This window comes from Anomaloglossus baeobatrachus, chromosome 9 (genome assembly GCF_048569485.1).
Source record: "Anomaloglossus baeobatrachus isolate aAnoBae1 chromosome 9, aAnoBae1.hap1, whole genome shotgun sequence".
NCBI lineage: Eukaryota > Metazoa > Chordata > Amphibia > Anura > Aromobatidae > Anomaloglossus > Anomaloglossus baeobatrachus.
Genome location: NC_134361.1, coordinates 204,304,366 through 204,321,067, shown reverse-complemented (window position 1 = coordinate 204,321,067; position 16,702 = coordinate 204,304,366). Strand labels below are relative to the sequence as shown.

The 16,702-nt window shown below is 45.9% G+C and overlaps 1 protein-coding gene across 1 annotated transcript in view; it reads left to right on the top strand.

The window, feature by feature from the left end:
• Positions 1 to 16,702, top strand: part of COL27A1 (collagen type XXVII alpha 1 chain) — a 347,486-nt gene that overhangs the window by 173,992 nt on the left and 156,792 nt on the right. Inside the window, exons 17-19 of the mRNA XM_075324295.1 lie at positions 8,134 to 8,187; positions 10,470 to 10,523; positions 14,009 to 14,062. Coding sequence (XP_075180410.1) covers positions 8,134 to 8,187; positions 10,470 to 10,523; positions 14,009 to 14,062 — 162 coding nt within the window. The remainder of the gene's footprint in view (positions 1 to 8,133; positions 8,188 to 10,469; positions 10,524 to 14,008; positions 14,063 to 16,702) is intronic.

The following is a 16,702-nucleotide window of genomic DNA, read 5'->3' as shown; positions in this document are numbered from 1 at the left end:
CAGCATATGGACTGAGCACTGAAAGGCGGACCTCCCACCCCTGTAACCTCTCCAGTGTGCAGCATATGGACTGAGCACTGAAAGGCGGACCCCCCACCCCTGTAACCTCTCCAGTGTGCAGCATATGGACTGAGCACTGAAAGGCGGACCTCCCACCCCTGTAACCTCTCCAGTGTGCAGCATATGGACTGAGCACTGAAAGGCGGACCTCCCACCCCTGTAACCTCTCCAGTGTGCAGCATATGGACTGAGCACTGAAAGGCGGACCCCCCACCCCTGTAACCTCTCCAGTGTGCAGCATATGGACTGAGCACTGAAAGGGAGACCCCCCACCCCTGTAACCTATGCAGTGTGCAGCATATGGACTGAGCACTGAAAGGCGGACCCCCCCCACCCCTGTAACCTATGCAGTGTACAGCATTTGAACTGAGCACTGACAGGCAGATTTCCCCCCCAACCCCACCCCTGTAACCTCTACAGTGTGTGGAGTATGGTCTGAGCACTGACATGCGGCTCCCCCACCCCTGTAACCTCTGCAATGCTGGCAGCACTCATATGTCTATTCTAAAAGGACGACCTCTGGATATGACGCTGAGCACAGCTTCTGTGCTCGGCCATGGCGAGGCCTGTTCTGCGTGGATCCTATCTTGTTATACCGCTGTATGATCTTGGCCGCCGTGCTGCAGCTCAGTATCAGGGAGGTGACAATCTTCTTATATCCTTGGCCATCTTTATGTAGTCCAACGATTCTTTTTTTTCAGATCCTCAGAGAATTCTTTGCCATGAGGAGCAATGTTACGCTTCCAGTGACCAGTATGAGAGAGTGTGTGAGAGATAACACCAAATGTAACACCCCTGACCCCCATTCACAGCTAAGACCTTGTAACACTAATGAGTCACATAACACCAAGGAGGGAACAATTCACCGATGACTTGTTGACCCCATGTCCAATGAAGGACACAGAGAAATATGGAGAGTTCGGCTCTGAGGTTTTCCTGCATCTTCCTTCTGAGATTACTTAGTGAAATCAGATGGAGGGCAGCCTTCCATGACTTTTTCCATGTGACTGCCCTCAACGACTCCTATGAATTTGGAGATAATTACGGGTCTTTTACTATTCCACATCACTGGCTCGTGCGTTTGGCACTTTCTGCTATTTTCCAATCCCATTGTCCTTGGACTTATGTTCTTTTTAACTATGTTTATCTCAACTAGTAGCAATGAGATACGATCATTCCATATCGACATAGCCACCAATACAGAGGGGGGAAAGGGCAGCTTTGCAATCCGATTTTTTTTTTTTTTTTCCCCTTTAACCATGAATCATGTCTTGGTTGTTCCCTTTCAATTAGATACAAATGTGAGACAGAATCAGACAAGAAATAAACGTACCATGGAGAATTATAACACTTATTAAAATGACATGTTCAGACATCTGCAGAGCAGCTAATTGGAAAGGCAGTCATGATTGCAAGTATGTGCTAATGTTTACCAGCCGATACAGTCTTGTATTAATCCCGCGCTTTGGCTTTTATACAGCGTCTTTCATTAGATCATTAGATTTCATGGTTTCCTGTCCTCATCTTCTATCATTAGTCCAGAAAAGATATTAGAAGGCCCCAGGGGCCACTTTTAACTCTCTCTCACCGAATCGTCTTTTATGGATGGAAATTATTATTGAATTGCATGGGAGCCATGAGCCAATTTACACAGGCCGAGGTTCGGGAACGAGTATTCCTAGGAATGTTCTTCTCCGGGCCATAGGAATACATAACATAGTGCAACGTATACTTTTTATTGAAATCCATGTCATTTTTTACATAAACCCATTGCTCCATTGTTTAGGAAAGCTATGAGCTTTTCTCAAATGTTGGCAATGTGCTCAAAGCAGCATTAAATGTATGATGAATGAGGGGGGTCTTACTACTTTGATCCCCTCCGATCGCAATAACTGAAGACACCAAGTCCCCTGTATGAATGGAGTGGTAGTGCACATGCGTGACCACTACTGCAATCACTTCTGTGGCACTGACTGAGACCACATGAGCCAAGCAAGTGGTCAAGTATGAGCCAAGCAGTAGTCAAGCATGAACCATGCAATTGGTCAAACATGAGCCAAGCAAGTGGTCAAACATGAGCCAAGCAAGTAGCCAACATGAGCCAAGCCAGGGGTCAAACATGAGCCAAGAATGTGGTCCAACATGAGCCAAGCCAGTGGTCCAACATGAGCCAAGCAAGTGGTCAAGCGTGAGCCAAGCCAGTAGTCCAACGTGAGCCAAGCCAGTGGTCCAACATGAGCCAAGCCAGTGTTCCAACATGAGCCAAGCATGTGGTCAAACACAAGCCAAGCAAGTGGTCAAGCATATGAGCCAAGCAAGTGGTCAAGCATGAGCCAAGCAAATGGTCAAGCATGAGCCAAGCAAGTGGTCAAGCATGAGCCAAGCAAGTGGTCAAACATATGAGCCAAGCAAGTGGTCAAGCATGAGCCAAGCAAGTGGTCAAACATATGAGCCAAGCAAGTGGTCAAGCATGAGCCAAGCAAGTGGTCAAACATATGAGCCAAGCAAGTGGTCAAGCATGGGCCAAGCAGTGGTCAAACATGAGCCAAGCCAGTGGTCCAACGTGACCCAAGCCGGTGGTCAAACACGAGCCAAGCAAGTGGTCAACGTGAGCCAAGCAGTGGTCAAACATGAGCCAACTAAGTAGCCAAGCATGAGCCAAGCGAGTGGTCAAATATGAGCCAAGCAAGCTTGCATCTGATAATCTCCTCTTCATGAACTGAACCTTTCGATATCCTCACTGCGTTTGCCAAAATACCTGTAAAGTAGTAAGAACATCTCTGCCGTCCAGTTTTTCCTAATTCACTTTCTTCCATTGCTATGTCCTATCCTGAGCCTTACCTACATTCAATAATGTTCCTGGTGCTGCTGTCACCACACGGGCTCCGTATACCGCAGGAGAGGATTCACATCATGTATTCATACATTATAAACTAATCTACCATTCGGAGATGCCCAACTCCTTCCCATCTAGCCAAAGTCACAAGTAGATGAGATTTTTCTTCTGCAGCGTCAGTGCGCAATCTTCATTCCTTGATTATCGTATTTTTCAGATTATATGGCCGACTTTTCCTTCCAAAATTTTGAGCGAAAAATGGGAGGGTGCGTTTTATAAACTGGTTGTAGCTTACTTTGGGGTAATGGGGGTGTGTGGTGGAACCGGGTCACAGGAGGCATTGTCCCCGCTGCATGGTGGTGGCAGGAGTATAGAAAAACCGCGGGCATTGCTTGGCAGGAGCATTGGGTGCAGCGGGTGTCCCGGCAAAGCAGGAGCCATCCCGACAAAGCAAAGGGCATTGCAAGGCAGGAACCATAACTGTATGTTAAAGAAAAAAATGTCGGTGGTGCGGGCTTCAGAAAAATGGTGCCCAGAGTTGTCTCGTGCGCAGATTGAGCTTTCTGCTCAATGATCAGCCATGATCTCATCTGTGCATGCGCCGCCTCAGGCCTATTACTGCCTCCAAGCAGTGGACTTAAGGAAAATGACACCCGGAGGCGGTGCGTGCGCAGATGAGATTGTGGCTCGTCATTGAGCCGAGACCTCAATCTGCACTCGCGCCGACTCCAGGTGCCATTTTTTTGAAGCCCGTACCACCATCTTTTTACATACAGTCAATGTGGATGGCTCCTGCCTCGCAATACTCTCTGCTTTCCCAGGGTGGCTCCTGCGTCGCCGGGACACCCACCGCAGCTTCTCCGTACCCCTCCACTACCCCTGCCTCCTGTGACCCTGCTCCACCACTGCTGCCGCTCCCCCTGTAAGATACAACCAGATTGTAAGATGGCCCCCATTTTCACCCCCCAAAATTTTTAATCTTTTTTTTCTTTCTTTCTAAATTTGGGGTACGTCTTACAATCTGCTGTGTCTTATAAATAGAAAAAATCAGTAATTTTCAGTCTTCTAGATATGCTGCTTGATCTACAAAGGAAAAAAAAAAATCTAAAATTTGGGATGGTCTCTCCCAGTAATACAGGCTGTATGTGAGATTTGCTTTCATGTATCAGGACAGCTTCTATCCTGCTCCGATTTCCTCTTCATATTTTCTTCTATAGGCCGTTTTCTCTTCTCTCCATAAAACCCTTAATTCGTTCCCCAATCGCCAAACTCTAAAACTAAGAAGAAATGAGGTTTCCATTAGTCTGTTTGTTTTACATTTTTTTTTTTTTGGCAAAGGGGGTGGGGGGTGTAAAACTTAAGCGCACATATTTGCATTTGGTCTGTATTTAGAAGGAATATTTTTTTACATCCAGTAGGTTATTCTCATTTACAAATGGTGTTACATGAGTGTTTCAGGAACAAGACCAAAAACAGCAAGTCTTGTATTAGTTCAGGTTAATGACAATTTTCTAAAACAAAATCCTCTTTGAGTTAAAAAGAGAAAATATATAAAAATAAAATGAGTGAGCGGACAAGTCGTCAGTGTTCCGCCTGTTCACACCATATCATTACATTCAGCTTTGAGGATTTAGGCATCAACTCTCCCTTGTTTCCATCACGGATACGTACAGTCCGTCCTGTTTCTTTCTTGTTACTGATCATCAGGGCAGAATAGGCGTTCCTTGAATCCCTCTTGAGACGCATGGATTTGCTTGTACAATTCTTACGTGTACTGTCTGCCTTAGCAAAACTATTTCTGGATCAGCATTGATCTATTTATTCCTGGTTAGGCAGAAGACATGAACGATATTCCAGGTGCTCATTCTTTCTAAAATTGTTCTTTAAAAAAATAAATAAATAAATAAGGGTCTATTTTATATATATTTACTTACCGTATATTTATTTCTAACATTATTATTATTAATAATATATATATATATATATATATATTTTTTTTTTAGACCTGATATATATATGTATGTATATATATATATATATATATATATATATATATAAAAAATAGTATATATTTTATATATATATATCGCAAAAAAAGTGTGTATAGTATATATTTTTCTATTTTTTATATATATATATATATATATATATATATATATATATATAAAAATATATATATAATAGTATATGCTTTATATATATATATATCTAAAAAAATATGTATGTGTGTGTATAGTATATATTTTTTATATATATATATATAATAGTGTGTGTATAGTATATATTTTTTATATATATATATAATAGTGTGTGTATATGTGCGTGTGGTGGAAAATATATATATATATATATAATATATATATATATCTCTAAAATAATATATGCGTGCACGTATGTGTGTGTGTGTGTGTGTGTGTGTATATATATGTATGTATATATATATATATATACATATATATATATATATATATATTATTTTTTTTAGATATATAAAAAATATATATACTATTTTGCATATATATAAAATATATACTAATAAATATATGCACACACATATATATTTTTTTTTAGATAGAGATATATATACCATTATATTATAATATATATATATATATATAAAACATATACTAATTATATATATATAATATATATATATATATATATATATATATATATATATATATAGTAGTATTTAATTAATTTAATTATTGTTAATAATAATAATTTTATATACATATATATATATATATATATATATATATATAATTTTATTTATTTATTTATTTTTTGAAAAGTCACCTTTCTGGCGATACTGTTCAGCCCCATTAGCTTGGCTGGAGGTTAGATGCCATATTGGCACAGTCATGTTTTGTCTTCTCTCCCGGAAGGTCCCGAAGAAGGAGACCTCCCGCACTCACTGAAGAGTTGGCAATCTCCTGGGTGCTGTCTTAACCTCCCAAAAAAACATCACTTTTGGAAAGTTTTCTGTGTTCTTCATCATTAGATGGAGTCCTGGCATCTAATTGCGCATTTAAGGGGGATGAGAATTGGAACAGAGGGGGAAGGAGCTATTTAGAAAAGGTAGACTTGGCTATGGGCAAAACATTTTGGCAGCAGGTCCTGAGCATGAACCTTCTATAAGAACATCTGTCAGAGTTGTTAAGTGTAATTTATAGTTAAACGGTAAAGGCAAAACAATGACAACACATTAAAAAAAATATTTTTTAAATGAATATGGAGCAGCCACATAAACCATAAACAACAAGTGTCTGTCTGGGGGATGTTCGTTGACATCTATGAGAAAGTATTATGGGCATGCTCTGTGATATGTGCAAATTTCATTGTATTGGAGGAGCTAGAGGTGGGGAGACAAAAGGCGCAAATAGGGTCTTACCCGATATAACTTGAATGATAAGAAAGGAAAAAGTACATTCACCTGATATGGTTGTGCCAGTCACAACTCCTTAAATCGCATGTGAGTGTCAGCGTGGTTAAAAGCAGCGGCCCCGTAAATGGTAAAATTGTATATAGAGAGAAGGAAAACTGGTTTAAGCCGCGCTAAAAACCATTGATGCAGGATTAATAAAGAAGTTTCTTTTTTATTCCAGCATTCCAACGCGTTTCAGAGACAAGGACCGTCTCCTTCCTCAGGGAAAAAAGAAATCCTAGGATTTCTTTTTTCCCTGAGGAAGGAGACGGTCCTTGTCTCTGAAACGCGTTGGAATGCTGGAATAAAAAAGAAACTTCTTTATTAATCCTGCATCAATGGTTTTTAGCGCGGCTTAAACCCGTTTTCCTTCTCTCTATATACAATTGTATTGGAGGGGGAGGAGGTGAGTTGTGGTATCTCCTATTGTGAATGGTGGGTTCTGTGTTATCTACTGTATATAGAGACAATATCAGTCATAGTCAGGAGGGGTGGAGGTGAGCTGTGACATCTACTGTTTATAGACGTTATCAGTCATTGTACATGAGGAGGTAAGCTGTGACATCTATTGGGAATGATGGATCGTGTGTTATCTACTGTATATACACACCTTATCAGTCATTGTACAGGAGGGGGGAGGAGGTGAGTTGTGATATATCCTATAGTAAATGATGGGTTCTGTGTAGTGTACTGTATATAGAGACATTATCAGTCATTGTACAGGAATGGAAGATGTTAGCTTTGATATTACCTATTGTAATTTGAGGATCCTGTGTTTTCTTCTGTATATCTAGAAGTTATAAGTTATTGTACAGGAGGGGGAGGAGGTGAGCTGTGACATCTATTGTGAATGTTAGATCCTTTTATCTACTATACAGTGATATTGGTCATTGTACAGGAGGGGGAGGTGAGTTGTGACATCACCTATTATGAATGGTGGATCCTATATTATGAACTGTATATAGAGGGGTTATCAATAATTGTACAGGAGGGGAGGAGGTGAGCTGTGACATCCCCTATTGAGAATGTTGGATACTGTGTTATGTACTGTATATTAGGTGTTATCAGGTATAGTACAGGAGGGGAGGAAGGGAGCTTTGATATCACCTATTGTAAATGAAGGATCCTCTGTAATCTACAGTGTATAGAGGTGTTATCCACTATGTATAAGGTGTTATCAGTCATCATACAGGAGGGGGAGGTGGTGAGCTGTGACATCTATTGTGAATGGTAAATCCTGTTTCTACTATATACAGAGGTGTTAGTCATTGTATAGGAGGAGGGGAGCTGTGACATCTCTTATTGTGAATGGTACATTCTGTGTTATCTACTATATACAGAGGTGTTAGTCATTATACAGGAGGAGGAGGTGAGCTGTGACATCACCTATGGTGAATGGGTTTGTTTTTATCTTCTGTGTATATAGATGTTACCTTTAATTGAAATCCTGCTCTGATGATAATGAGACTGCTGAAAAGTCATCTGTACAGAGCAGTAAATGTGAGTCTGGTATAAGGCCTAGTGGTCAGTGTGAAAGTTGCTCATTTTTTTTTTATTTTTTTTATATAGAAAGTAATGTAGAAATTAATTCTAAGCAAAAATTCTTAAATATATCTATAAGAAAATCTTGATTTTAAAGAATGCTTAATTTTCTGATGATAATTTAACTTTAAGTGACTGATACTTTAGTGAATGTCCTGTATGTGCCCCGTGTACCTGTGATGTGATATAAATGAATCTTCCGCTCCTCCTGGTGATTTGACCCTTTTTATCGTGCCTCTTGTAACTTGTTTTGGTAATGTGTATTTAGGGCTTTCAGGGACTTCCAGGGATACCCGGAGAAGTGGGATTTCAAGGCGACAAGGTGAGATCTGATCATTTCTTTGTGCCATATTGTCTACCATTTACATATTGCACTGCCATAATTGAATGACAATTCAGACCAGCAACATTGACGCGCCGCTGGTCCAAACTGTGCTTTTTCTTATGCTGCTATATGAGCGCACTTTCCCTCTGCAGTATTGGAGAAGTGCAATTGTACTGACGCAGGCCACATTTGGAACGAACAGCTCACTTCAGGGATCCTTCCAGGTTCACAGCAGTGCTTACAAGCTCTATTGGAAAGAGCTTGTAAGCACTGCACATGTTCAGGATTGCAGTGGTGGCCGGTATTTTGGAGTGGAAAGACTCCTTTAACAACATACACATCCATGATGATGTTGTACTGGTCAGTTTCTAACCCTTTGTTATCCTCTGATCCAGCATGACTCTCATTACTGTATACAAATGAGATATTCTATATTGATCCACAGTATTAAAGGGAACCGGTGTCATTGTACCTGCAGTCTGATCTGTTCATGGCATGCTATAGAGGAGGAGAAGCTGATTGGATTGATACATAGGTTTGTTGGAAAAGATTCAGTATATCTTGTAATGTATTAATGGAGATCCCTGATGTTTGTATGAAGGAGTCCAGTGGGCGGGCCTACTAGTGATAGACAGGAATTCAGTGGGCGGGCCTGCTAGTGATGGACAGGAGTCCAGAGAGCGGGCCTGCTAGTGATGGACAGGAGTCCAGAGGGCGGGCCTGCTAGTGATTAACAGGAGTCCAGAGGGCGGGCGGGCCTACTAGTGATGGACAGGAGCCCAGAGGGCGGGCCTGCTAGTGACTGACAGGAGTCCAGAGGGCAGGCCTGCTAGTGACTGACAGGATTCCAGATGGCGGGCCTACTAGTGATGGATAGTAATCTAGAGGGCGGGCCTGCTAGTGACAGACAGGAGTCCAGAGGGCGGGCCTGCTATTGGTGGACAGGAGCCCAGAGGACAGGCCTACTAGTGGTGGACAGGAGTCCAGAGGGCGGGCCTACTAGTGGTGGGCAGGAGCCCAGAGGGCGGGCCTACTAGTGGTGGACAGGAGTCCAGAGGGCGGTTCTGCTAGTGGTGGACAGAAGCCCAGAGGACAGGCCTACTAGTGGTGGACAGGAGTCCAGAGGGCGGGCCTACTAGTGGTGGGCAGGAGCCCAGAGGGCGGGCCTACTAGTGGTGGACAGGAGTCCAGAGGGCGGTTCTGCTAGTGGTGGACAGAAGCCCAGAGGGCCGGCCTACTAGTGGTGAACAGGAGTCCAGAGGGCGGTTTTGCTAGTGGTGGACAGGAGCCCAGAGGGTGGGCCTACTAGTGGTGGACAGGAGTCCAGAGGGCGGTTCTGCTAGTGGTAGACAGAAGCCCAGAGGGCGGGCCTACTAGTGGTGGACAGGAGCCCAGAGGGCGGGCCTACTAGTGGTGGACAGGAGCCCAGAGGGCGAGCCTACTAGTGATGGACAGGAGTCCAGAGGGCGGGCCTACTAGTGGTGGACAGGAGCCCAGAGGGCGGGCCTACTAGTGGTGGACAGGAGCCCAGAGGGCGGGCCTACTAGTGGTGGACAGGAGCCCAGAGGGCGGGCCTACTAGTGGTGGACAGGAGCCCAGAGGGCGGGCCTACTAGTGGTGGACAGGAGCCCAGAGGGCGGGCCTACTAGTGGTGGACAGGAGCCCAGAGGGCGGGCCTACTAGTGGTGGACAGGAGCCCAGAGGGCGGGCCTACTAGTGGTGGACAGGAGCCCAGTGGGCGGGCCTACTAGTGGTGGACAGGAGCCCAGAGGGCGGGCCTACTAGTGGTGGACAGGAGCCCAGAGGGCGAGCCTACTAGTGGTGGACAGTTATCTCTGCAGGCACAGTCCTTCAGGGAAGACTGTCAGTCACTGAATAGGACCGCCCATTGGACCCCTAAATACAAACAACAGGGACTTCAATGAATAAAATAATGTTTTTTACTGAGACCTTTCACGCAAAATATGTCTGATCAGCTGTTCCTGCTCCGTATCCTCCTGCTGGAAGATCAGATGCCATGCTCAGCTTGACAAGTGCCCTTTAACTTTCTGTATAAGACCCTGCAGTATTTTCTACCCCAGCGACACACATCAGGGGTCCCCCTGCAGATGACGGTTACTCCAGACGTCCTAAAAGTTGCTGTTCTATCATTGTACAAGTTGAATCTGCCAAATAAAGTGCGCGCCTACAATCGTCCTCCGCCATGATTTATATCTCGCTGTTAAAGTGTCAGGTGATAAATCCCACAATTCCACCGACTCCTTCTACCTTTGTTGCAGGGCAGCCAGGGTCTCCCCGGGCCACCAGGACTGCGTGGAAAGACCGGCCCTGTGGTAAGAGCTTTTATTTTTTTTTATTGTTATTATTATTCTTTTAATACGGTCCACATTATTACATTGCGAAATTCTCCATTCGGCTCCCATCCCTGGCGCAATGTGCAGGAGAAACCGCCGAGGCTCCCGTCAGTTTTTCCAAAGTCTTGGTAGAATAAACAAAGCACAACATAATCAAGAAATCTTCATTAATCTGATGCAGTAGCGTCTACCTCCCCCCCCCCCTCCCCCCTGGCAATAAATAAAGCCTAATGGCCCCTTATTGATGTATGAGCGGCTTCAGATTGTTGTCAGATGTAGTTCCTGTATATTTTGCGGTGGTGCCATTGCTTCTTTGAACTTTTTGCAATGGCAGAAGTACAATGAGGCTCGCCAGGTTGGGTGGAAGGCGAAATCCCAGTAAAGTTGGGAAGACGCATTTCCACTGGTGACTTTCCACCCCAACTCAAGCCAAAGAGACACCCGTTTTGCTCTCTTTGGGTGGATGGATCTCCTAAGACTCTACTTTTTCCATACGAGGGTCTGCATGGGCTTTTCCGAACTTATCCAACATCTGTGCGTAAATAAACCCGCGGCTGATTTCCTCAAGATCAACATTCATTGACCACAACGTGTATAATTACAGCTCATGTAGCATTCACAGCTGCCATATAACCCTAGAGGTCCCCTACATCATTGGCCAAAAATAGAATTAAATGTTGCATTCCCTATGTCCTATGACGTAGAAATCTTTTCCTGCAGTTCAATGTTTATGTAGTTGGTTGTGATTGACAGGCACGTTAACAGCCTATGAGGATATACTATGCGCTATAAATGTGTAAGCATATAATGCATACACAACGCAAAGTGGTAACTAAACTAAACAGCCATTGTTTTCCCACCCTCCCCCTTCCAAAAAAAAACAAAAGTCTTAAGGTGAACGTTGGAGGAGATACATTATGAGTCAGAAGTTGCCCTGCATCTGAGAAATGATAGATACTTCTTTTCTAGTCCTTTTTAAACCGTTCAAGCCAGAATTCCACACACAGACCCTTATTTGCTCCCTGACCCTTATTTAACTTGGTTGGCGCTGCCATATCGAGGTTAAAATTGAATAGAAAAGTGGAGGAAACAAGATTGAGGGCCCCGTTTTCCCAGTAGGTTGAGTTCTCTGTTTTCCCAATAGGTTGAGTTCCTTGTTTTCCCAGTAGGTCAAGGGCCCACGTTTTTCCCGTAGGTCAAGGGCCCACGTTTTTCCCGTAGGTCAAGGGCCCACGTTTTTCCCGTAGGTCAAGGGCCCACGTTTTTCCCGTAGGTCAAGGGCCCACGTTATTCCAGTAGGTCAAGGGCCCACGTTATTCCAGTAGGTCAAGGGCCCACATTTTCCCAGTAGGTCAAGGGCCCACGTTTTTCCAGTAGGTCAAGGGCCCACGTTTTTCCAGTAGGTCAAGGGCCCACATTTTCCCAGTAGGTCAAGGGCCCACGTTTTTCCCGTAGGTCAAGGGCCCACGTTTTTCCCGTAGGTCAAGGGCCCACGATTTTCCCGTAGGTCAAGGGCCCACGATTTTCCCGTAGGTCAAGGGCCCACGTTATTCCAGTAGGTCAAGGGCCCACGTTATTCCAGTAGGTCAAGGGCCCACATTTTCCCAGTAGGTCAAGGGCCCACATTTTTCCAGTAGGTCAAGGGCCCACGTTTTTCCAGTAGGTCAAGGGCCCACATTTTCCCAGTAGGTCAAGGGCCCACGTTTTCCCTGTAGGTCAAAGGCCCACGTTTTCCCTGTAGGTCAAGGGCCCACGCTTTCCCAGTAGGTTGAGTTCCCCGATTTTTCCCGGGAGGTTGAGTTCCCTGATTTTTTCCCGGGAGGTTGAGTTCCCCGTTTTTTCCCCCGGGAGGTTGAGTTCCCCGTTTTTTCCCCCGGGAGGTTGAGTTCCCCGTTTTTTCCCCCGGGAGGTTGAGTTCCCCGTTTTTTCCCCCGGGAGGTTGAGTTCCCCGTTTTTTCCCCCGGGAGGTTGAGTTCCCCGCTTTTTCCCCCGGGAGGTTGAGTTCCCCGCTTTTTCCCCCGGGAGGTTGAGTTCCCCGCTTTTTCCCCCGGGAGGTTGAGTTCCCCGCTTTTTCCCCCGGGAGGTTGAGTTCCCCGCTTTTTCCCCCGGGAGGTTGAGTTCCCCGCTTTTTCCCCCGGGAGGTTGAGTTCCCCATTTTTTCCCCCGGGAGGTTAAGTTCCCCGTTTTTTCCCCCAGGAGGTTGAGTTCCCCGTTTTTTCCCCCGGTAGGTCGAGTTCCCTGTTTTTTCCCGGTTGGTCATGGGCCTACGTTTTCCCAGTTCCCTGTTTTTTTCCCGGCAGGTGGAGGGCCCCGTGTTCCCGGCAGGTGGAGGGCCCCGTGTTCCCGGCAGGTGGAGGGCCCCGTGTTCCCGGCAGGTGGAGGGCCCCGTGTTCCCGGCAGGTGGAGGGCCCCGTGTTCCCGGCAGGTGGAGGGCCCCGTGTTCCCGGCAGGTGGAGGGCCCCGTGTTCCCGGCAGGTGGAGGGCCCCGTGTTCCCGGCAGGTGGAGGGCCCCGTGTTCCCGGCAGGTGGAGGGCCCCGTGTTCCCGGCAGGTGGAGGGCCCCGTATTCCCGGCAGGTGGAGGGCCCCGTGTTCCCGATCAGGTGGAGGGCCCCGTGTTCCCGATCAGGTGGAGGGCCCCATGTTTATCATCAGGTGGAGGGCGCCATGTTTCCAGGAGGTGGAGGGCCCCGTGTTTCCCATCAGGTGGAGGGCCCCGTGTTTCCCATCAGGTGGAGGGCGCCGTGTTTTCAGGAGGTGGAGGGCGCCGTGTTTTCAGGAGGTGGAGGGCGCCGTGTTTTCAGGAGGTGGAGGGCGCCGTGTTTTCAGGAGGTGGAGGGCGCCGTGTTTCCCATCAGGTGGAGGGCCCGTGTTTTCAGGAGGTGGAGGGCGCTGTGTTTCCCATCAGGTGGAGGGCCCCGTGTTTTCAGGAGGTGGAGGGCGCTGTGTTTCCCATCAGGTGGAGGGCCCCGTGTTTCCCATCAGGTGGAGGGCGCTGTGTTTTCAGGAGGTGGAGGGCGCCCTGTTTTCAGGAGGTGGAGGGCGCCGTGTTTTCAGGAGGTGGAGGGCGCCGTGTTTTCAGGAGGTGGAGGGCGCTGTGTTTTCAGGAGGTGGAGGGCGCCGTGTTTTCAGGAGGTGGAGGGCGCCGTGTTTTCAGGAGGTGGAGGGCGCCGTGTTTTCAGGAGGTGGAGGGCGCCGTGTTTTCAGGAGGTGGAGGGCGCCGTGTTTTCAGGAGGTGGAGGGCGCTGTGTTTTCAGGAGGTGGAGGGTGCCATGTTCCCATCAGGCGGAGTTCCCAGTGAATACACTATGAATATCTATGGTGGTGAGACCTCTGTAATCGGACGCTGTGTACAGATATTTCTCCCATTAGGAGTTATATAATATTGGTTAAGGAGCCTAATTTTCAGGAGAAGCCCAGTAACTAATGCTGCCTGGATAACACAAGCTGCTCTTTCCTTCCTTAGGGTAAACCGGGTGACAAAGGATTTCTGGGGTTACCAGGTCCTCCGGGTCCAGAGGTACGTTCTGCCCAAAAATGACTATTTACACGGTACATGAAATATTTTCCTAAATCTGCAATAACCAGTAAAGTGTGGTGTAATTTTATAAACCTTATATATTTTAGCCTCTGAGTAGTGTTGCTAATCAGTGGCGGTCCGGATCTTGCGAATCCCACCAATCAATCAAAACACCTCTCTGAACTGCATGAGCGGTGTACAGCCTCAATAGTTAGTCTATGGGTCCGTATACAGCTCTGAGAGTGAATATATATGGTCCATATACTTACTGTTCAGCCCGTATACCACTCGCGCAGGAGCTGCAGAATTCAGAGCGTTATTTTGACTAATTAAGGGCCATCTCCAGACCTCACTGATTAGCGACACCATTCAGAGCCTATAGTTTAGAAATGGTGACAGGAGTGGCTGATAGATGTGAACGGGGTTTTGTCCTGGCTCCATGTGATGCTATTATCTGGCAGGAGTAGGATGCAAAAAGCCAATGGAAAAGGCCGTGTTTACCGTAGGATGGCGGCACTATGTGGCAGATGGAGAACATCAGGGCGGTATTCTTGATATGAACTCAAGGTGTTTATGTTGCAGACATCGGTGACATAATGGTTATGCAGGGGATTGCTGTTGTAGCTAACCCCGGTATATTACGCCACTAACAGAGGGGCAGAGGCAGCCAGCACATCGTAAAAATGTATTCTTGTGGTTTTGTCCATACACCAGAGCCAGAAACTGTTAGATCATGGTCTTGGCAGCCGCAATGTGGTATGTACATTGAAATTGGACGTCATTCGTTACAGAACTATCCCGTCCTTGCCCAATTCCTATTCCTTTACAGCTTTGCAAACGTTGAGGAGAAAACAGCGAGTCCCCAAATTACTACCCCCACTCCATTGATTAGCCTGTACTCTACTATCCTTAGTATAGGATCAATTCTAGATCGAATCCAACTCTCAACAATTATGCCGATCGGTTGGTTAAAAGGAATCTGTCAAGCAGGTTTTTACTACCTCAATATCTAGACAAAGAGACACTGAATCCAATGATGTATCACTTAGTTTGCTAGGTGCTGCAGTTCTGATACAAACAGAGTTTTCAGATTTAGCGCTGCAGCAGGGCTGAGAAAGCTAACCCCGCCCACACCGGGCTCTTTATGTCCAATGTCTATATACAGTGAGCTGCTAATCTTAGCACTAGCTGATCTCTAGCTGACCTGGTCCTCAATTATAAGCTTCTGAAGCTAAAACAAACATTGCTGCACACAGTGTGATAAGAGACTCATTGCCGAAATGTCTGCATTAACCCCTGCAGCACCCCGTCTTCAGATTACATAGCAAAAACCTGATGACAGATTCCCTTTAAAGGTGCCACAACTCTTTAGTAAGCGCGGTGCCCCCTTTATGGATAACTAGGCACAAGGCGGTATGTTTAGTTATGGACGTGACCGGTGTAGTGAATTGTAACACTAGACCGGCAGCTACTAATAGTACGGGAATGTGGCCAGTAAACAATTAAAAGGATACTACTGTCACTAGATCATCGCGGACTTTAAAAGTCTTATTGCCCTTCTTCAGAAATTGGTATTATCAGACAGCCCTTGTAAATTTACAAGCACTTTTACAAAGTACTGGTTATTAAAATTTGCAGCCATTCTAGAGATATTAACACTCGTTGCCTAGGACACCGACCACCTATCCTCCGTCTAGCTTGTAAGCACTGAGCTGAAGCTGGCCAAAATTAGTAGGTAATCCCGGCCAGCTTCAAATCAGCCCTTAGAAGCTCAATAGAAAAGCGCTTGTTCATTCTGCACATGTTCTACTGTCTAGCAGCGGTGGTCGGTCTCCAAAGCAACGAGCTGTAAACAAAAGTGTTAATACCTCAAGAGTAAATTAGTAAAACTCAATTAGTAAATTACAAAAGTGCCTATATTTACAAGCCCTATCCGACAATGTCCACCTGTGAACATGGGAAATACCCCTTTAAATATATACCTGTGTGTGTGTGTGTGTGTGTGTGTGTGTGTATATATATATATATTTATATATATATATATATATGTATGTATGTATGTATGTATGTATGTATGTATGTATATATATTGTGAGGTAGCGCGGTCGGCTGCGCAGCAGAAGACACGGGATCCAGGCATCAAGGTTCACAGCACACGGTGTTTAATGTCCAAACAAAAATCCACAGCAATATACATGTCTCTCCAGCAGAGACTCAGGGAGTTGTGATCACTCCCTCACACCCAGCACACCTGCCCCTCGTTCCTGTTTCCATTTAACCCTTCCTTCAGCCTGTAGGGAAACAGCATTAACCCTAGAGTGGATTTACTTTCTATCATGGAGTGAGCACAACCGGGGCGAGACATACCGGCCGTCATAGATAACCCCGGTCACAGTCTCACATACCCCCCCCCCTCAGTTCAAGCGAGCGGGGTTGAACTCCTGCCAGCAAACACGGGCCGCGGGACAAGGCATCGGCGTTGCCCTGCAACCTACCGGCCCGGTGTTCAACCGTAAACCGGAAGTTCTGCAGAGAAAGGAACCACCGGGTAACCCGGGCATTCCGTTCCTTGGCGGACCTCATCCAGACCAGTGGAGAGTGATCCGTCACCAAGCGAAACTGCCGTCCCAGCAGGTAATA